The sequence below is a fragment of the Anolis sagrei genome, chromosome 6 (assembly GCF_037176765.1).
Source record: "Anolis sagrei isolate rAnoSag1 chromosome 6, rAnoSag1.mat, whole genome shotgun sequence".
Classification (NCBI taxonomy): Eukaryota; Metazoa; Chordata; class Lepidosauria; order Squamata; family Dactyloidae; genus Anolis; species Anolis sagrei.
Window position 1 is genome coordinate 20,646,846 of NC_090026.1, and position 21,699 is coordinate 20,668,544.

Genomic DNA, 21,699 nt, shown 5'->3' on the forward strand with positions numbered 1-21,699 from the left:
AACTTTCTTCTCCTTGGATTTCTTTGAGATTATCCCAATCCCTGCATATTTCCAATTCCCTATTTCTGGACTGCAACTCCCAGCAATCCTCCAGAGAGATAGATTCGATAGCGATAGATAGATAGATAGATAGATAGATAGATAGATAGACAGACAGATCAGGAGGACTGCTGGGAGTTGCAGTCCAAAAATAGGTAGAGAAGGGAGAAAGAAGAGAAAGAGGGAGGGAAAGAAAAGGGTGAAGGAAGGGAAGAGGAAGGGGAGGAAAGAAGGAGAGAATGAAAGAAAAAAGGGAAGGAGGGAAGGAAAGAGGGAAGGAAGGAAGGAGAGAAAGAAAGAAGAGAAAAAGGGAGGGAAGGTCAGCCACAGCAACGCGTGACAGGTACAGCTAGTATTTAATAAAAAAGAGCTTATTGTACTTTGATTATTAAATTCACGTCAAAGATTTTAAAAGTAGTCCACATACCCAAACCACCTATTTTGTTAGGAAAATCTATTGGACTCATAAGAAAATGGTATTAAATTTAAAAATAATTCTAAAATGCCTATTTTATAAAGGAACTAGAAAATAGTGCCATTGGTCCAAAAATAAATAATTGTTGTTCCCACTCTGCTTTATGGCTGAAATGTAATGTCATTGTGCCATCACTCGAATAGTAACAAAAAATCATTATAGTTAACATGGGAATTGTCCAACACTCAAATCCATAGAGCCTAATAGGAGACCTATCTCTTCTGGAAGGCCTGCCCAGACAGTTTTAGTGACAAATTTTAAACTTCTGCTCTGTCTAATTTTTGTTTTGCGTATTTTAATATGTATTTTATGGAAATATGTTTTAATATGTGTATTCTACAGAGTGTATTTGAATTTTTATGTGTTTTGATTATCTGTTTAAGCAATGTTGCAACCCGCCTCAAGCCATGAGGAGAGGCGGATAAGAAATAAATAAATAAATAAATAATATGATTTATGGGTAACAATTTAGGTTGAAAATGTGTTTAACCTAAGTAGAACTAAAACTGTCTTTGCAAAATTAATTGTAATTTTTAAAGTCTGAGTATAGTCTTGGGGATAGTTATCTGTTAATCCAAATATGAATATGTGCAGAGAAGGCAAATGCATGGCATAATAAAGTGAAATTCCCAGGGATATTCTACCCTTAAAATGTCACTTTTTAAATTTAACTTTCAGAACAAATTTATCCCAAGCCGTCCATATCGGTGAGCCCCAAAGAACTGGTCCCTCTGGGAGCAAGTGCTACTATCCATTGTAGGAATGAAGACCACAGTAAGGCACATTACTCTCTCATTAAGGAAGGGGCTCTTGATATTATCCAGTTTAAAACAGGAAATAGAAAAGAAGCTGTATTTACCATTGACAGTGTTGATCAATCAAATGTTGGGATTTACTGGTGTGACTACTGGTGTGACCGTGATCATCAATACTCCCATTTCAGTGAGAGAGTGTACATCAACATAACAGGTAAGAAATGCATAATACAAACTTTTCAACATTTCACAAATGAAAACTAGGTGACCTGTGGCTAAGCAACATCAGAGTGTGATTAATGTGGCAAAAGGTATTAATGAGAAAACACTGGCAAACTTGGAGAGGTTGCAGCAGTTTGCTTTGTCCAACCTTCCTGCAAACTGCAAGAATCTGCCCTCTCCTTTTCCCTCTCAGCTGAGTTCATGGAGTACTTTTGAACTAGTTTGCAGCAATTAAAATCTGCTGAAGGAAAAAGTGAAAAGTGAGAGGATGAGAAAGAAAAAGGAGCATTTAAACAAAACTGAAAAAATAGGGCAACATAGGATTTATCGGAAGCGTCCATGCCAAATTGGGACAGTTGGAGGGTATGCCCATACTGTTCTCACAAGCCTTTTCCAAGAGGACTACTACATTTTGCATGTATTTGCACATTATATATGATATTTTGCATGTCGTGAATACTTATTTACTTAGGCGATCCCTCGTTGTCCAAGTAGGATAGTCCCCCAGGGTCAGTGTGCAGTGTGCGGTGGGTCCATAGGTGACTGTGGAGCACTATTCTTGATCTGCATCTTCTCCCGCAGTGAGGGCATTGGTTTCCAAGTGGAATGATGTCCCAGTCGGAGTTGGCTTGACACGCCTTCCTCTTGGCACATTTCTCTCTTTCGCCCTCCATTTGTGCCTCTTCAAATTCTACAGCACTGCTGGTCACAGCTGACCTCCAGCTGGAGCGCTCAAGGCCCACGGCTTCCCAGTTTTCATATAATGTTTTCATATAATGTCGTGAATGCACATTATATGAAAACATAAATTCAATTTAAAGAGTCTCTCTGGTAATTTATGCCTCATGTGAATCTTATCAGCAATGTCTAGTTCATTTTGAATTTTAAAAGGTTTGTCTGTGACTGAATATAATGAGGTATGTAGCTGAATAGCAAACTTACACAACTCTGTGGATTGAATCCAATTTTTTCTTACATATAGATCATAATTTCCCCAAACCCTCCATCAAAATGGCACCGGAAGGACAGCACGCTCCTGGTGAGAGTGTCACAATCCTTTGTGAGGGGCCAGAGAACAATCTGACGTTCTTCCTACACAAATCAATGGATTTGAGAGCATCACAGGAAACAGAACCTGGGAGTAATAGGACAATGTTTCTTGTTCAAAGTATCACATCAGAGGATGCAGGCAACTACACTTGTCAGTACCACAAGAGTGGAAATCCCTTTGTGTGGTCAGTGCCAAGTAATCCTGCACAGTTGGTTGTGGAAGGTGAGGAATTTAATCTGGATTGTAATCTTTTAGAGTTGGAAGGACTATTCAAAACATGTTTTTCGAGCACAGAGAAACTTTGAGAAGAATCCTAGACTAGTGAGAAAATTTGGGGTTTGTAATTTGCTCTTCACGTCTGCTTATGGACATTTTACACAGAAAACAGAATTTTCTATGCAGAAAAAGCATTTTCAATAAATATTTTCATGCAGAAACAAAACCATTTATTTCTGCACAGAAAAAAGTTGTTTATTTTGCAGAAAATGCAGTATGAAAAGTCTTATTCTGCTTTTTTTAAAAGCATAAGGTTAATTTGAGCAAAAAACATTTTTCTGCATATAGAATAACGTTTGTACACAAATATCCCTTTCTGTGTAAAAAAAATAATCATACATCACATTATCCTTTTTGCCTTTCTCCAAATATACGCCAACTGGTCTACATACCATATATACTCTAGTATAAGCTGATCCGAATATAAGTAAAGGCACCTAATTTTATCACAAAAACTGGGAAAATGTATTGACTTGAGTATAAGCCAAGGGTGGGAAATGTAGCATCTACCGGTAAATTTCAAAATAAAAATAGATACCAATAAAATCATGTTAATTGATGCATCAGTAGGTTAAATATTTTTGAATATTTATATAAAACAGTAATTTAAGATAAGACTTCCCAACTCGGATTAAACCATCATTCTAACCTTCTTCAGTATAAATGTCCTTACATATCCTTCCAATAATAATAAAGTAAAACAACAAATGTAATAAAAATAAAATACTAGAGAAAATAACAGAAATGAAATAATAACAGTAATAAATAGAGAAAATAATAAATGTAATAATAATAGAGAATAAAATAATAAATGTCATAAAAATAAAATAATGTAAATGTAATAATAATAATAGTAAATATAGTAAAATAATAAATGTAATAGAAATAATAATAATAATAATAATAATAATAATAATAATAATAATTAATTGATTGATAACTTGGATTTGAGTATAACCTGAGGGGGCTTTTCCAGCCTGAAAGAAGGTCTGAAAAACCTGGCTTATACTTGAGTATATACTGTACTTCTAAAAATGAAGCCTTGAAAACCGAACACTATATTCCAGAACTAGCTTGTTTTAGCCTCAATGTGGGGAATGAGCTTCAGTCAAAGTCATGACCATTGCATACCTTCCAAAATTTCATAGATGAAGACAGGGGCATATGTGGCCAAGCACCAACACTTTGGTCAAAATGACAAAAGTTATTAATAAGAAAGAACACAAAAAGCTAGGAGAGACTGTAGCAGTGTGCTTTTGCCTGAACATAACGGAGACAACAGAGCATAACCTGCTTTTGCACTTTGAATTCAATTTGCAGACATTGATTACCTTAGAATGAAGGGGGAAAGTGGGAGAAAAAGAGAAAAATTGGGGCATTTTAAAAGCAGGTGAAAATGGTACTAAAGGGGATTAACTCAGGACTGTCCTTGCCAAATTGAGATAGCTGGAGGGTATGCTATTCACAACCATGAAACTCACAGCCACCTTTATTTTACAGACAGAAATCAAATAATTATGTGGGCAAGTATTGCTGCGGGCTGTCTCTTTCTGTTTCTGCTTGGACTGCTGCTTGCCTGCAAACTTTATAGAAAAAGGAGGAAGGGTAAGTGGACCCTTTGTGGATTACTCTATAACAAATGAGATAAAATCAGTAAGCATAACTGATTTTAAGTGTTATTAGATAGATGCTGTATTTCTTAGGGAAGGTATCTGTTCCGTTTCCCAGGAGCCTGATTTGCCTCACTTTAAAGTTGCTTGAGGTTGCTTCCTCTTGCATTTTCTCCCAGGGCTGCTGCTTCTTTGCAAAGAGTCCTAAAAGTTAATAGTTTCAGAGTCTGCAGGCCTCTTTGCAACTATTGGCTTAGAGAGCAGCTCTTTGAGTTTAGGAACCGCCCTTTCTCCCAGGGAAAGATCTCCATTTTAGATTCTCCCCTGCCTTTTCAGTTTGAGGACGGATTTCAGACGTGCTGATGGCTAAGCAGTTAGCTCTGGGAAAACCATTGCAAAAACTATACAATATAGATAAGTATTAAGCTATACTGAGTTAGTATAGATGGTATATTGAGTTTTGAGCTGTTTTTGAGATATTTAGACAGATAAGCTTAGTTGAAAAGATTGAGTTATATAGTTATAGAGAGAGAGTCATGACTGCTTTGTCTCCAGGACTGACCTTAAGTTATAGATAGGGAAAAAGCCTGCCTTTTTCTAAACCACAACAGCTTGAGGTTAGGGTGTTAATATTCCAGAATCTTATCTGCCATCTGGGAAAAAAAGGGTTACCTCTATAACTAAAGAAAGGAAAGAATATTTTTGTAGTTTCATCTATTGACTGTTTATTTGCAACTTTGATGAACTGTGCCAAGTCTTCAAGGACTTTGAACAAATAAATATCATTTTTTGATGTTTAAAACCAGTAATAGTCTCAGTTCCTGAGTATCTCAAGCTTCTCAATGTAGACACTTGCAGTTCGCTCAGGCATGGAGAGAAACACGTTGCAGTTTTATTTTTTATATCGTCTGGGCGGACGGCACAGTATCTGAGTAAGAGCACAGCATTGTTCTAGTTCAGGGGTCCTCAAACTAAGGCCCGAGGGCCGGATGTGGCCCTCCAAGGTCATTTACCCGGCCCTCACTCAGGGTCAACCTAAGTCTGAAATGAATTGAAAACACACAACAACAACAACAATTCTATCTCATCAGCCAAAAGCAGGCCCACATTTCCCATTGAAATACTATTAGGTTTATACTTGTTAACATTGTTCCTCATTTTAAGTATTGTATTGTTTTAAAGTGTTTTTTACATTACAAATAAGATATGTGCTGTGTGCATAGGAATTCATTCATGGTTTTTTTTTTCAAATTATAATCCGGCCCTCCAACAGTTTGAGGGACTGTGACCTGGCCCTCTGTTTAAAAAGTTTGTGGGCCCCTGTTCTAGTTAGTCTCTGGTTAATTATTGTTATCTTTTGTTGGAAAGAGAAAATAAAGTAAACAGTTTTATAACCCGTATGATGACAAAGGGAAGCTTAGATAAGTGTGTACGGGGAATGCTTGAGAAAACCCCCAAACTGAGGAAGGTTTATCCTGATATAAGGCAAGGAGCTTCAGTTCTCTGTGTAACTGCTTACTTTCCACCTGTTTCCCAGAAAATATTACAGAAAATAAACCTAATAGTGCCATCTACATAAAATTTTCAGTGTGGGTTTTCTTATAGTTGAGGGTTTCAACTTCTGCATTCTAGACCACTCATTCTTTAAGATTTCTTTTTTTTTTTTTTTTTTTTTTTTTGGTATCCCATTCCCAGGCTATGTTATTCTGGTTGAAACTTGTCTCAGATGACCAGCTATTGTCATGATGAGAAATAGGATATATGGTTTGAATGAATTCTATGAAAGGAATGAATGAATGAGAGCTAATAATTTGGCTGAAGACATCAATCTCAATAATTTACTACCTATTTAATGGATTATAATTAAAAACTGCTAATGAGAACTGAAATGGTTGACCTGCTATAGTAAACTGTTGACATTGATAAGAATTGTGAGAAATGATTAACTGTTGAACTTTTGAGGGAAACTGTGGCAGAATGAAAATCATGCATAGTTCACATATTTACCAGTCCACAGACTGTCTTGCTAGAGAAAAGGTATGCCGTGCAAATTATCAGTAAAGAACAAGGTGTTTACTCTTTGTTATGCGGAGCAACATATATACAGACATTTACTTATACAGTGTCCTTTTAGAGAGAGTCAAATGGTCCTTAGGTGTCCATGTGAAGAATCTCCTTCCAGCAGCCCAGAACCAGAAATACAAATTGTCTTGGTAATCCCCCTCCATAGAAAACATGTAATAGTTGCCAAAACTCCCAGGCTCAGCTAGCTTCTGGGTGTAGCCCAACCAATCAGCTTTGTGCTTTGCATTTTTAGTCAACACACTCACCAACTGAGTTTTACATGCTCCAACAAAAACAATGTGTTTACATTAATCAGAGATAATGGCTCTTTTAAGTTAAGGATGTTAAGAAGGAAGTCAACACAGAGCTGCTTGTGTCACTAACACCAATAAAGAAGAGTCAACATCTGTCCAGGAAATTGAGATGGAGCCAGGAAGTTTCAAGATGGAAAACATCTATCATTCATTAACAGTTTTTTGGGACAACGTCAGAAGAAATAGTGCTATATAAGAGATCTTCTAACATTCCAAAAGTGTGACAGACCACCGGGGCTGTTCACCCTCCTCTATGGTTCATGGGAAGGACAGAGATGGTGTATGCCTCCTTTTCTCAAGGGAAGAGGAAGGAGTGTGATTTTGGAGTCTTAGATTTTGTGCAGGGAGGTCAGATTCTGCTGTATAGAAAACACAGATCTGATATTTGATGTTGTTCTTAGGGAAATGATGCATTTTGGCATTTTAGAAGTTCTTGGAGTTTTGGAACTATGTGTTGGCAGACTACAAGGAAAGCAGGGCCTGGCCTAAGCAGGTGCTCCTCCAAGAAGAGATAAAAGGATATGGTAACATTTGAATGCATGAGAATGAATATGCATGTGAATGTTGAGTGAAAGTGTAATTCCCCTTTGCTTGTTTGTTTGTTAACCAATGTAACTGTAGGCTTGTGACATAGAATCTGTATGTCTGTATGCCCAATGTTGTTCTGTGTGCAGAGGCGGCCCTAGGTAATTTTCAACGGTAAGCAAACAGTATTTTGGTGCCCTCCCCCAACCAATCATTGATATATATTTTCTGTTCGTCGTGGGAGTTCTGTGTGCCATATTTGGTTCAATTCCATCATTGGTGGAGTTCAGAATGCTCTTTGATTGTAGGTGAACTATACATCCCAGTAACTACACTTGCCGCACTTGCTCCCTTGCCTGGCCCGCTTTGAGTCCAGAGGTGTGCCTGAAGACCCCGGCATGTGCACCAAAAATCACCTCTTCTCCTGACTTTCTCCTCAGCCATTGGGACCAAGAGAGAGAGAGAGACAGAGGGGGAGATGCCCACCTTTCCTGAAGTAGGCGCAAAAACAAAGGAGGGAGCGGAGGTGGGAGATACCTCCAGCCAGAGGGGCTCTCTCTCTCTCTCTCTCTCTCTCTCTTGGTCCCAATGGCTGAAGAGAAAGTCAGGAGAAGAGGCGACTTTTGGCGCGCATGCTGGGGTCTTCAGACACACCTCCAGACCCGAAGTGGGCCAGGTGCAGCGGCTCCGCCCCACCAGAAGAGAGGAGGCGGGTGGAGTGCCGGGGGATCAGGAAAGGGAGCCGGTCATGGGGAAGGGATCGAACGCGGAGAACGATTGAGCGCCAGATCTGCTCGCGCACCCAGTGGCCGGGTGGAGCAGGGACGAGAGGGGTTAGGTGAGACTCAAGACTTGGGAAGAGGATCGCCCGGCAGTGAGACACGAAAGCCAAGGCTCCCCCCGGACTGCTAGGGCTGTTGTGAGCTGAGGGGGCGCTCCTCAAGTGGCGGTCGAGGGGCATTTACAGAGGCGCCTCTGCGCCCCTGGCAAAAAAAAGTGTTCTGTGACCGCTTACTTCGCGTAATGGACGAGCCGCCCCTGTCTGTGTGTGAAAGTTCTGTAGAAGTTTGAACACTCTCTCTCTTACTGCAAAATAAAAGAACCTGTGCAATAAAAAGAACCTGTGCTTTAAAGTTATTGAAAAGTTATTCATAACAATAAGGTTGTTGTATGACTTCAAATCATTATTGACTTCTGGAGATTCTAAGACTCTCTCTTAGGGTTTCCTTGGCAAGATTTGTCCATAGGGGGGCTGTCTTTGCCTTCCTCTGAGGCTGAGAGTCTGTGACTTGCCCAAGATCACACAGGAGGTTTCCATGGCAGTGTGGGAACTCATACTCTGTCCTCAAGAGTTGTAGCCCAGTGATCAAACCACACAATTGTTCTGGCCCTTCCAGCTACAAAGATGTGTCACTAAACTTTTAGCGTGCGTCCCGGACCGCTTCATGCTTGGTGGAAGACCTCAAATTTGTTGAAATTTCTGCTAATGTTTTCACTTCTACAAGTACTTGCTGTATAAGTAACTCATCAGTTATAGCAGCTTGCATTTTTAGGTTTAATTGTTCCCTACTTATAGATTTACTACACTGACTCATTTTATTGATGTGGTTTGCAGTAAAGAGACAGGGGTTTGTGGGTTTTGCAGAAAATGTATGTGGTTGTGTGAGTTACAGACAAGGTTTGTTAGTCTTTAGTTATTTTGTTCTTATATTGAAGAACAAATTATTTCATTGTTGTTCCTTTTGCTCTATGACAGTGGTTCTCAACCTGTGGGTCCCCAGGTGCTTTGGCCTAACAACTCTGAGAAATCCAGCCAGTTTACCAGCTGTTAGGATTTCTGGGAGTTGAAGGCAAAAACATCTGGGGACCCACAGGTTGAAAACCACTGCCCTATGAGAATAGGAAGGTCTTCATTTGGAAATATTCAATTGTGGGGGGAAAGATGCTTGGTTTTTCTGCACAGGAAATGTGTTTGAGGACGGTTTTCAAAAATATACTTCTTCCTGTCCAAAAACATTTGCTCTGCAGAGAGGAAATTGCCCAAAAATTAATGTTGTGTGTATGGTTTTTTGCCATCAGACAATGTCCAAGGTGCAGAGAGCCGAGCAGTATGTGATAATACCTCTAGTTGTTTCTCAGCAGTGAAGCAGAAGAGGACTAGAAGTATCCTCAAATACCACTTTGCTTTCTAATGCCTTGGAAACCCTTCTGTTAGTGATTCTGTAGTGTTGAAAAAGTAGAGTTTGGAGGGCTAACACTGGAAGAACTTTGTTGTTATGTATCCCGAATCAAAATCTCAGCCACCATATTTCGCCCAAAAAAAGTGTTTTATTTATTCGTTCAGTTGCATCCGACTCTTTGTAACCTCATGCCAGAGCTCCCTTTCGATCGTTGCCACCCACAGCTCCTTCAAGGTCAAACCAGTCACTTCAAGGATACCATCCATCCGTCTTGGTCGGCCCCTCTTCCTTTTTCCCTCCATTTTCCCCAGCATCATTATCTTCTCCAGGCTTTCCTGTCTTCTCATTATGTGTCCAAAGTACTTCATCTTTGCCTCTAATATCCTTCCGTCCAGTGAACAGTCAGGCTTTATTTCCTGGAGTATGGACTGGTTGGATCTTCTCGCGGTCCAAAGCACTCTCAAAATTGTCCTCCAACATCACAGTACATTGTACAAACAATGTACACAAATAGAAATGTTTTTAGCAGGAATACCCAAAGTATTTTGTCCTTTGTATATTTCTGCTTTGAAACACATGTTATGCACAGGAAAGTCACATGTAGTTTTGGTGAAAACAAAATATATTGAGTGAAGTCTCCAAGTTGAAATAATCTTATGTCTGGTCTCCTTTTCCTCAGTTGGAGTGTCTTGCATATTGAGTGATCCCTTTTTATTATTGAAGAAGCAAATATGAAGAAGTGTTATTTACTTGTGCAGAATATCTTGGTGTACAATTGTTCCAATAGAAATAATATGAAGGCCAACACATAACAAGCAAGAAACGTTTTGTCCCAAATTCCCTAAGCAGAAACTATCTACTGTTATAGTATCTACTGTTATAATTAGGAACAGTGAAGAATCACAGTGTTTTTTTTTTTATTTTCAGGTTTTACAGCCAAAGTAACAAACCAACCAGCAGCCATGGTAAGAGGTACTCATTTAAATAAACAACTGTAATAGTGACTATATGTAAAGAGATATAGTCTTTGAGGCTAGAGGGATGCTGGTAGCAGAAGCTTTCACAAATTTACCATAGATCAACTTCCTCAGATGCAGAAAGAGACTTAAGTCTATGGGACAGTCCCGAATTAATTAGCCACAAACCAGGAAAACCAGGAAAACCCTGATTTGTAGCGAATTAATTAGATAGTGGGTTTATTCCGCACCTTCTTGGAAGTCACGGAATAAATCCACTATTTCTGGTTCTGGACTGCAGAAGGCCTAGCAGAGGAGGCAAGGTCATTTTAGGAAACAGGAGACCTTTGACCAAAAGTAATGTTATCCAGACAAGATCACAGTATGCAACGCACTGTGATGTAAGCATAAAGAGAGAGGAAGGAAGGACATGGAGGCATTTGAACATAAAGTTGTGCAGAATCTGGAAGCAGACAGGAAATAAGTTAGGGACTTTAAATGGTCATGAATATGCACTTGTTTCACCATTTGAAATATTAAATGGTAAAACATTTAATATAACGCCAAGTTTTCAAACTTTGTGTTATTTTATCTTTTTGTTTTGTTTGTTTTTCTAAAAAATACAATACAACTGTACCCTTTATTCACTTCTGATACAATAAATAAATACTATTTGAAAAATGAACAAAAGGAATGGAGTCAGGAAAAGGTCAACTCTTGGTGACTGTTAACCACCAATTTTAATATCTAGCTGTTGTTTATCGCAGTCTTCTCCAGATGTATTTGACTACATAATCCATAATCCACAATCAGCATGAAAGGAGTTATCACCTGACACACTGGATATATCAGACTGGGGAGGGTTGCCATTATGTACTTTTATTTTTTTCATTGAAATATCATTGAAACAAGTGGTGGCAGGTTTGCATCCTAATTTTTGTTCTCTTTTCTCTCTCTGATTATGTAGACCTTAGGGCCAGTGGCTGAAGCAGGCCCCGATGAAGTTTCCTATGCTGTACTAAGACACTGCTCACTGAAGATCAAACCCACAGCTGATCCAATTGGGGTCTCTGAACCTTGCGTCTATGCATCAGTGGCCAAATAAAGAACCAGGAAGAGCCCACAAGCAGCATTTCTCCAATATGGCAAACATTACTTGGACATTTATGTGAATTTTTCTGTGGTTAAACACCATCTTTCTGGTTCACAGAAGATATGTGTGTCCACAGTCCCCTGAGATGTTGGCATACACTTGGGTTTCAGCGTCTGATAAGAATCCCTTTCTTCATGATCTAACTACTATTCCTTTTGCTTCTGAAGAAGAGAAGAGTAGCCACAAACAGCTGTATCATACCTTGGTCCAGTGGCTACTGAGAAATCCTTTCTCCACCATGTTCCAGTTGTTACTGCTGTGGCTTCTGGGGGAATGAAGAGCAGCCATACACAGCCCCATCATGCCTTGGCCCAATGGCAACTGAAAGGCCGTCTCTCCATGTTCCAATTGCCATTACTGTGGCCTCTGAGGAACAGAAGAGCAGCCAGTTATTGCTGGACTTAATTTGCTCTCCATCTGCCAACCACATTTTGCCCTGCCTTATTTAGATTGTAAACCTGAGGGCAGGGATCTGGCAAATGAATAGTATGCATGCCACCCTGGAAGTCTTTGTAACTCAAAGATAGGACATAACTATTCTAAATAAAGAAATTCATGTACATCTTAACATCATAGACAATCACTCATGGCTGGGTATGATTGTCTTCCAGAGATATAGTCTTGGTGGTAAATCCATAAATGACTGTGGAGACCTATTCTGGATCCACATAATCTTTCAAATTGAGGACATAGCAGTCATCACAAGGGTTTGCTTGAAGTGGCTTCTTAGCACATTTCTTCCTTTCCCATTCTATTTGTGCTTCCTTGCACTGTTGGTAACATCTGACCTTCAGCTCTAGGGCCAGGACTTTCCAGTTTATGAGAGTTAGACCACATTTTTAAGGGTTAGCTTTATGCTCATCTTTGAATCTCCCAACCTCTGAGGATGCCTACCATAGATGTGAGCGAAACGTCAGCAGAGAATGCTTCTGGAACATGGCCATACAGCCCGGAAAACTCACAGCAATCCAGTGATTCCAGCCATGAAAGTCTTTGACAACACTTTGCCACTTTTGTTTGGAAACCACCCTGAGTCCCCTAGGGGAGGTAGGGTGGGTTATAAATAAAGTTTTGTTATAGTTTTAATATCATTGTGTTTTGTGTCTTTCCATTTTTAAAATAAACTGATAATTTATTCATCCCCATCATACGTGTTGCACTCTGTCCATTTCTAGATAATTGATCTGCTTTCTGTACTATCACTCAGGAAAGTATAGTCTTTGCCCATTCTGCTTTTATAATTATTTTAAAAAAGAAAACTTCACAATTGTGGAAGTCTGAAATCTCATGATCCTGGATAAACATGTCTGCAAAATGGGAAAGTGAAATAGAAGTAAAAGGCAGAGGTAGTGAGGGTACTTCACTACCTCTGAGGATGCTTGCCATAGATGCAGGTGAAACGTCAGGAGAGAATGCCTCTAGACCATGGCCATATAGCCCGAAAAAACCTACAACAACCCAGTGATTCCGGCGATGAATGCCTTCGACAATACATTTCCCATCGCACATTAAAATACCCGCCTTTGACCATTTGTACATGAGTTGGTAGCTCAGGAGTAGATTGTCCCTGATTTTTTAAAAAGACATTTCTACACAATTTAGAAACAGAATCTCACTGTCAATCCATGGTAGTCTTGTGTCGTTTGATGAGCTTCATGGGACCCCATCTTGAAAGTGTATTTAAAGTGTTTAGAAACAGGCAGAAACCAGTGTATGATGGTACTTTTAGCCTGGGGTCCATCAATCCAGTTTCCAGTTTCCTCACAGCTTGCCCAAACTACAGCCTTATTGTGCATATGTTTCTTCAGGCTTCCTTTTTTTGACCCCTCTGAACTCTTTTCTATGATATTTTGGTGTTAAAACAAAATTTTGCTTAATAATTCATAACTCTTTTGTTCTTCCAGTCTCACCTCCACATAAATGCCTGCTAGACTTGAGACCTTAAATATCCAATTCTATCCTCACATTTCACTCCTGTGTCAACACATGTTGTTAGTGAAAAGTGAATAATTGTTGTCTCCCTTATAATCCTCCCATAATCCTTTACTTTTAGCATAGCAGATGGGAGTTTCAGGCCCAGTTTTGCTCATTTTCCGAGCCTGTACTTTTGTGTTCATTCTTCCCTTTCGTTTTGATTACTACTTCCATGTTTTTCCCCTTGTTTTTCTTCCGTGTCTTTGTCTACCCTTTACTCAATATTTTTGATGCTTCTTTCACTTACTACACATCTTGTTAGTGATGGTTGATAAGAAACAGAGGGCAAAATAGACATCACACCCATGTTTTCAATTCTTAAGCATACCATTTATACGAAAGGATCTAAATTGCAAAAGAACTGCTATGCGTCATTGCAGGGGAAAGCCAACATTTTAGAAATGCAATACTTCATTTCCTGAAAGTGAAGAAATGGCAACCATCAAGAGTTCCTCTTTCTTCAGACTTAAGAAAGAAGAAGGATCTAATTTTATAATGTCTTGAAGACCAAATTAGTCTCTCTGACACTGTCAACAGAAAAGGTCCTGCCAGTCTAGAACCAGTCCGTAGATCAGGGGTCCTCAAACTTTTTAAACAGAGGGCCAGGTCACAGTCCCTCAAATTGTTGGTGAGCCAGATTATAATGTGAAAAAATATGAATGAATTCCTATGCACGCTGCATATATCTTATTTGTAGTGCAAAAAACAAAAAAACACTTAAAAGCAATACAATAATAAAAATGAAGAACAATTTTAACAAATATAAACTTATTAGTATTTCAATGGAAGGGGAAGGCCTCCTTTTGGCTGATGAGATAGGATTGTTGTTGTTGTGGTTGTTGTTGTTGTTGTTGTTGTTGTTGTTGTTGTTGTTGTGTGATTTCAAGTCATTTCAGACAGGTTGACCCTGAGTGAGGGCCAGGTAAATGACCTTGGAGGGCCACATCCGGCCGCCAGGTCATAGTTTGAGGACCCCTGCCATAGACTATAAGCTGAAAGTGGCCCTTTCATGCTACCCAAATATAGCACTGTGATTCCACTTTGGCTGCCATGGCAACAGCCTAAGGAATCCTGAGATATTTATTTATTATTTATTTATTTCAAAGTTTTATATACCGAGCTTCTCACCTCATTAGAGGGACTCAGCCCGGTTTCCAACCATAAAAACACATACAATTGGTAAAATATCAAAGTACATAATTACAATAAAACACTGGAAAAGCACATAAATTTAAAAACTATAGTGGTCAGTCGTCATACTAAAATCGAATATACACCGTCTTCCATCCAGAACGTTGTCTCATTCTTCGAAAGCCTGTCTCCACAACCACGACTTCACCTGTTTCCTGAATGTCAGGATTGTTGGGGCGGTTCTGACCTCAGGTGGGAGAGAGTTCCAGAGTTGCGGGGCCACCACCAAGAAGGCCCTGTCCCTCGTCCCTACCAGCCACGCTTGTGAGGCCGATGGGACCTAGAGCAGGGCCTCTCCAGATGATCTTATGCCATTTAGGGAGGGATATTTAGAATTTGTAGCTAGAGAGCTCTAGCTCATTGCCAAATTAAAACATTCAGAGTCATATGGAGTAGGAGGAATTGCTACAGGGCAGACGTTTTTATTTTTAGTTTATTGCATTTGCATGTGACCTTTCGCCAAGAGTGGGACCTGCAGTAGCTCCCAAAACAATTTAAAATATATTCACAATAAATAAATCAAAACAAATAAAACCACATAAAACCGTATAAAAGCATTATAAAAAAATGTGAGTGTTAAAAGAATAAAATATCCTCATACACAACGACAATGACAATGACAACAACAACAATAACGACCTCAACAGCGGACCAGGCGGAAGAAAACATGGTACATGTTACAATGACTGTGAAGGCAGAAGAGGGCTGCAACAGATTGAGAAGCCACCGTCATTGTGTTAACCATGCCATTGGTTGGGGCCTTCACTCTGCGAAGACTGTATGCTGATCAGCTGTGCACCAACCTCCACACATTTTAAAAAAAACATGCACAAGCATCTTCCAAGAATAATAAAACTCTTGGAAGGCCATCATACTCAGACGAGAGATCACCTAGGTAAGTAAGTAAAGTAAAAAATTACTTAAAGGTACACAATAACAAAAACAGATCAACCCGTCAATCTCGTGGTTCCAATACCAACAGATAAAAGAAAATTTTAAAATAGATAATACAAGAGGATTTGAGACAAGAAATACAATCTGGGACATAATAGTAAAAACAGACATAAAAATTAATAAAGAAAATATACCAGCAACTATTAATTTGGTCCACAGAAACTGAACAAGTCAAGGAAAATATGACAAAATGGTCAAAAGACATAGGCAGATCAATAACAATGTCAGAGTGGGAAGAAATTTGGAATAGAAAGTTAAAGTACTCATATGCATCAGAGCTCAAGGAGAACTGGTATAAAATATTCTATAGGTGGTACCTGACTCCTGAGATAACATCAAAGATCAACAAAGGAAAAATAAAGGATGACTGCTGGAAATGCAGAAAGCACAAAGGCAATTTTTTCCACATGTGGTGGAAGTGCACGAAAATTAAGAACTTTTGGCACAAAATATATGAAAAGATCAAAATAATCCTAAATATCAAATTCGAACTAAAACCTGAATCAATGCTACTAGGAATAACAGACTTCATTACAGATAAAAATTCAGAAAAAATCTTCTTCTACTTCACAACAGCAGCGAGAATTATTTTGGCTAGGGTATGGAGGTCTAGTGAAATTCCTACAGTGGAGTAATGGATATTAAAAACAATGGATATCATGAACATGGACATACTTACCCATAGAATCTCACAAAATTATATAAAATCTCCCAGAACCGATTGGAAAAGTTTCTTAGAATTTATTAAGAAAGAATATAAAGAAATTTATATTAAAATGTTTTAAATGAACCTTGAAGGACGATCACCAAGAAGCCGCCAACTCAAAAATACGAAGAAAAATGAAAAATTAGGATAACTTTACTAACCTGGAAGATTCTGGAAGTTCTGCGCAATCTCTCTTTTTTTGTTTGTTTTTAATTTTATTTTATATTATTATATTTTTTTTCTTTTTTCTCCGTTAGTCTATTTTCTTCATTCACTCTACTAACCGGTATTGCTCTCACTCTTTCCATGTATCAATGGGGAACTCTAGTATTTCTCTCTATCTTTCTTTCAGCTCTGTCTTGAGGAGCAAATTATTCTAAATAAAAATAACTTTTTAAAAAAGGTACACAACAGCAGCAGCAACAACAACAAAAAATAAGAAGAGAAGGATCTTAAACAGTGGTTCCCAACCTTTTTTTGACCAGGGACCATTTTGACCAGGAACTACTTGACCAGGGACCATTTTGACCCAGGACTACTTTGACCCGGGACCACTTTGACCAGGGACCCCTTTAACCAGTAACTACTTGACCAGGGACCACTTTGACCAGGGACCACTCTCCAACATTAGTACCAAAAGGGTTACAAATCAGTTTTTGGTCAACTTTAGATTTGGTTTGTGGTGCTGAATCAGAAAATTGCATTGGATAGACCACATCAGCTCAAGATTCTGATGCAGAACATAGGCAAAACTACGGTGAGGTGGATCTGTAATTGGTTAAATGGACGAACCCAGAGGGTGCTCACCAATGCTTCCTCTTCATCATGGAAAGAAGTGACAAGTGGAGTGCCTCTATTCCGCTTTGGTTAGACCACACCTGGAATATTGTGTCCAATTCTGGGCACCACAATTCAAGAGAGATATTGACAAGCTGGAATGTGTCCAGAGGAGGGTGACTAAAATGATCAAGGGTCTGGAGAACAAGCCCTATGAGGAGTGGCTTAAGGAGCTGGGCATGTTTAGCCTGAAGAAGAGAAGGCTGAGAGGAGATATGATAGCCATGTATAAATATGTGAGAGGAAGCCACAGGGAGGAGGGAGCAAGCTTGTTTTCTGCTTCCCTGGAGACTAGGACGCGGAACAATGGCTTCAAAGTACAAGAAAGGAGATTCCATCTGAACATGAGGAAGAACTTCCTGACTGTGAGAGCTGTTCAGCAGTGGAACTCTCTGCCCCGGAGTGTGGTGGAGGCTCCTTCTTTGGAAGCTTTTAAACAGAGGCTGGACGGCCATCTGTCAGGGGTGATTTGAATGCAATATTCCTGCTTCTTGGCAGGGGGTTGGACTGGATGGCCCACGAGGTCTCTTCCAACTCTATGATTCTATATGCCATGGTCAGTGATAGGGAAGGAGTAGCAGGAGGCACAAAAGGAATGGAAATAAAATAAAATAAATAATGAGGAAGAAGGCTCATGGACGAGATTTAGATCCACTGGTCTAAAAGAAGAGGAACTAGAAGGGTGTCTTAATCACAATGATGAACCAGTCAAAGTCAATGTCACAACCATTGTGCTGATGTTGTTCTGGGAAGAAGTCACATGTTGCATCCGTCTGAACTCTACTTCTTCAGAAAGAAGGAGAAGGTAAGAAACAAAAATACTAGCCAAACTAGGAAACAGGATCTGTAAAAAGCAAACGTTTGTAGAAAGTTTGATCTTGGAGGAACTTGATGCTATTCATTTCTTGTCTGTGTTCTGCAGTAACTCACCATGTAACTAAGATCAAACTAGGTAAATATGGAATTGTTTTTGTTTTAAAAAAAGCAAATGGCAACAAAAAGAAGATGTTATGCTAAAGTATCATTTGGAAGGTTAGTTTACTCCTGCTACATTTAAAAAAATACTTAGAATGACAGTGCTATTGTGCAAATGTGTCATTTCACTGATGAAATAATTAATAAATTAATAAATAAGAGAGAAAAGAGAAAGACTTTTAAAAAATCCGATTGATCTGTTTAATTCTGGTAAATCCCAGAATTAAAAAAAATCTTGTTCACTAGATTAAATATATAGATGTGCAATGTTCTCTATATGCTACTTCTACTACCTGTTTCCCGAAAAGTCAACTGTGGCATCAACCAAACAAGTCACCATTGGACTTTATGTTTTTCAAACCAAATGACAAAAGGCACTTTGACAGGTGAAGATCTCACAGCCCTACTCTTGCTGTTCTGCGCACTGTGGTTGAAAAGGGATGTGGAAAGACCCTCAAGTTTGCGTGTTAACCACAGTTGTCTGTACTGTCAGAGCCGACAGAAATCGTACATTGTGAGGAAGGATCTTCATTGCTGAGCGGCATTGTTTCAGAAGTCAACACTCTCAACAGGAATCTTTGAGGACTCTGCAGAGCAAGGAGCAAACAGGACACTGCTCACTACAGAAGCTTCACCATGAAGGTTTCTTTCAGCATCTTCTTACTTGGTTAGTAATGCTGGCTGAAATGCAGAAGGTCTACTAGATGTACAATGGTAGGGTGGCACAATTGGAAAGTCAATACTAGTTCCTGTTATTCAGATATCTTGAAACTAATGGAAGCATCTCCTTTTCAGGATTATGGATGGGAAGGCATTGGCATATATGTAGAGGTGAGTTTGTTGTTTATGTATCCCTTCAATTCATTTCTGACTACTGGCGACAGAAGGCGTGTCTTTGGCCTTTATGAAGCTGAGAGAATGTAACTTGCCTGAGGCCATCCAGAGGGCTTACACAGACAAGCAGGCATTTGATCCTGGTCTCGAGTCATAATTTTAGGCCCCTTCCACACTGTCCCTATATCCCAGGACCTGATCTCAGATTATCATTTTATCCCAGATTATCTGGCAATGAAGACATATAATCCAGTTTAAGTTAGATAATCTGGGATCAGGTCCTGGGATATATGGCAGTGTGGAAGGGGCCTTAGAGAAGTGAGTGCAAACAGATAAAATAATAATTAATTGGGCTGGTGGGCAAACTGGAAACTACCATGGCTTTCCAACCAATGGCCCATACCATGCAATAAAAGGAGGATGGCAGAGTCTTGGTAGTTAAGGTGCTATCAACTACTATCTTTGTTGGACTTTAGTACTACTCTAGCTCCAAGGCTCCATTGTGCAGAATCATTACATCGAGCCATGGAGTTTAAAGTGGTGTTAAACTGCTACAATGCTTTAGTGTGGCTATAGCCTTAAGTCAATGGATGGAACAGTTTGGCACAAACTAAGTTTGCATCTATACAGCAGAGGTAATGCAGTTTGACACCACTTTAACTACCAAGGTTCAATGCTATACAATCTTGGGAGCTGTAGTTTTGCGAGACACCATTAATCTTTTGCAGATAAGGCTAAACATGGTATAAAAATATACAATGCCTATGGCTCCATAACATTGAGCCATGAGAATTAGTGGTGGCAAACATCAATTCTACAGTGTCGATCAGCCATGGGCAAACTTGGGCCTTCCTCCAGGTGTTTTGGACTTCAACTTCCACAATTCCTAACAGCCTCGGGCCCCTTCCTTTTCCCTTCAGCCACTTAAGCGACTAAGAGAGGAAAAGGAAGGAGTGTGAGGCTGTGAGGAATTGTGGGAGTTGAAGTTCAAAACACCTGCAGGGTAGAAGTTTGCCCATGCCTGGTGTAGATCCATCTCTATTTGCAAGGCATAATAAACACTGGATTTAAGGGGTGGGCTCTGGATAAAGTATAATTGGCATTTGGAATGGGGGTGGAGTGTGAATGCATTTTAATATTTTAATGTTACAGCTTTAAATGACATTAATAGTTTAATTTTTTTTAATTTTTATATTTCCATGTATTCACATTAGTTTATTTAGCACAGTTTTATGTTTATCGTTAGCCACCTTGAGTCTCTATATCTTGAGAAAGGCTGGATAAAAATAAAGTAAAAAATATTTTAAAAATAAATATCAAGAATTAATATAATTGCTACTGGTGAATATCCTAAAGAGATGGATCACCATCCTAGCAAATACTGACCATCTATGTCAAACTCAGCCTCCCATTTTCTCCCAAATCAAGCTGATGTCTCCCATAATCAAGTCAGATTACTGTAGAGATCAAGGAGTTGGCAAAATATGGGGGGCAGCCTTCGCCACCCAGGAAACCTGGAAAGAGCGCACCCTTCAACTCCATCTCTCTTTGCCCCCCAATGCCCTCATGTTTTCTAGGAGTCATGGGAGTACTTCCACAGCGTGTTTGCTTCCCCAAAGTTATTTTAATCCTGCAAAAGGCCTGAAAAGACTTACTTTAAAAACAACTTCTGAAGCTAAAATGACCTAAAGCAGAAGAATGTTGCAAAAATGCCTCTAGTCCAGTGTTTCTCAACCTGGAGATCGGAACCTCTGTGGAGTCGCAAGGGGGTGTCAGAGGTGTCGCCAAAGACCATCAAAAAACATGTTTATGTTCTGATGGTCATGGGTGTTCTGTGTAGGAAGTTTGGTCCAATTCTCTTATTGGTGGGGTTCAGAATGCTATTTAATTGCAGGTGAACTATAAATTTCAGCAACTACAACTCCCAAATGTTAAGGCCTATTTTCCTCAAACTCCACCAGTGTTCACATTTGGACATATGTAGTATTTGTGCCAAGTTTGGTCCAGATCCATCATTGTTTGAGTCCACAGTGATCTCTGGATGTTTGTGAACTACAAGTCCCAAACTCAAGTTCAATGCCCACCAGACCCTTCCAGTATTTTCTGTTGGTCATGAGAGTTCTGTGTACCAAGTTTCGGTTCAATTCCATTGTTGGTGGAGTTCAGAATGCTCTTTGATTGTAGGTGAACTATAAATCCCAGCAACTACAACTCCCAAATGTCAAGGCCTATTTTCCCCAAACTCCACCAGTGTTCACATTTGGGCATATGGAGTATTCATGCCAAGTTTGGTCCAGTTCCATCATTGTTTGAGTCCACAGTGATCTCTGGATGTTGGTGAACTACAACTCCCAAACTCAAGTTCAATTCCCAGCAGACCCTTCTAGTATTTTCTGTTGGTCATGAGAGTTCTGTGTATCAAGTTTTGGTTCAATTCCATTGTTGGTGGAGTTCAGAATGCTCTTTGATTGTAGGTGAACTATAAATCCCAGCAACTACAGCTCCCAAATGACAAAATCAGTCGTCCCCCCTCCCAACCCCAACAGTATTTAAATTTGGGCATATCGAGTATTTGTGCCAAATTTGGTCTAGTGAATGAAAATGCATC

The 21,699-nt window shown here is 39.4% G+C and overlaps 1 protein-coding gene across 1 annotated transcript in view; it reads left to right on the forward strand.

Moving 5' to 3' along the window:
• The window catches only part of LOC132777908 (immunoglobulin superfamily member 1-like), a 54,220-nt gene that overhangs the window by 22,601 nt on the left and 9,920 nt on the right, over nt 1-21,699 (forward strand). Inside the window, exons 10-14 of the mRNA XM_067470496.1 lie at nt 1,193-1,483; nt 2,474-2,764; nt 4,319-4,423; nt 10,439-10,476; nt 11,435-11,563. Of these exons, the coding sequence (XP_067326597.1) occupies nt 1,193-1,483; nt 2,474-2,764; nt 4,319-4,423; nt 10,439-10,476; nt 11,435-11,563 (854 nt within the window). The remainder of the gene's footprint in view (nt 1-1,192; nt 1,484-2,473; nt 2,765-4,318; nt 4,424-10,438; nt 10,477-11,434; nt 11,564-21,699) is intronic.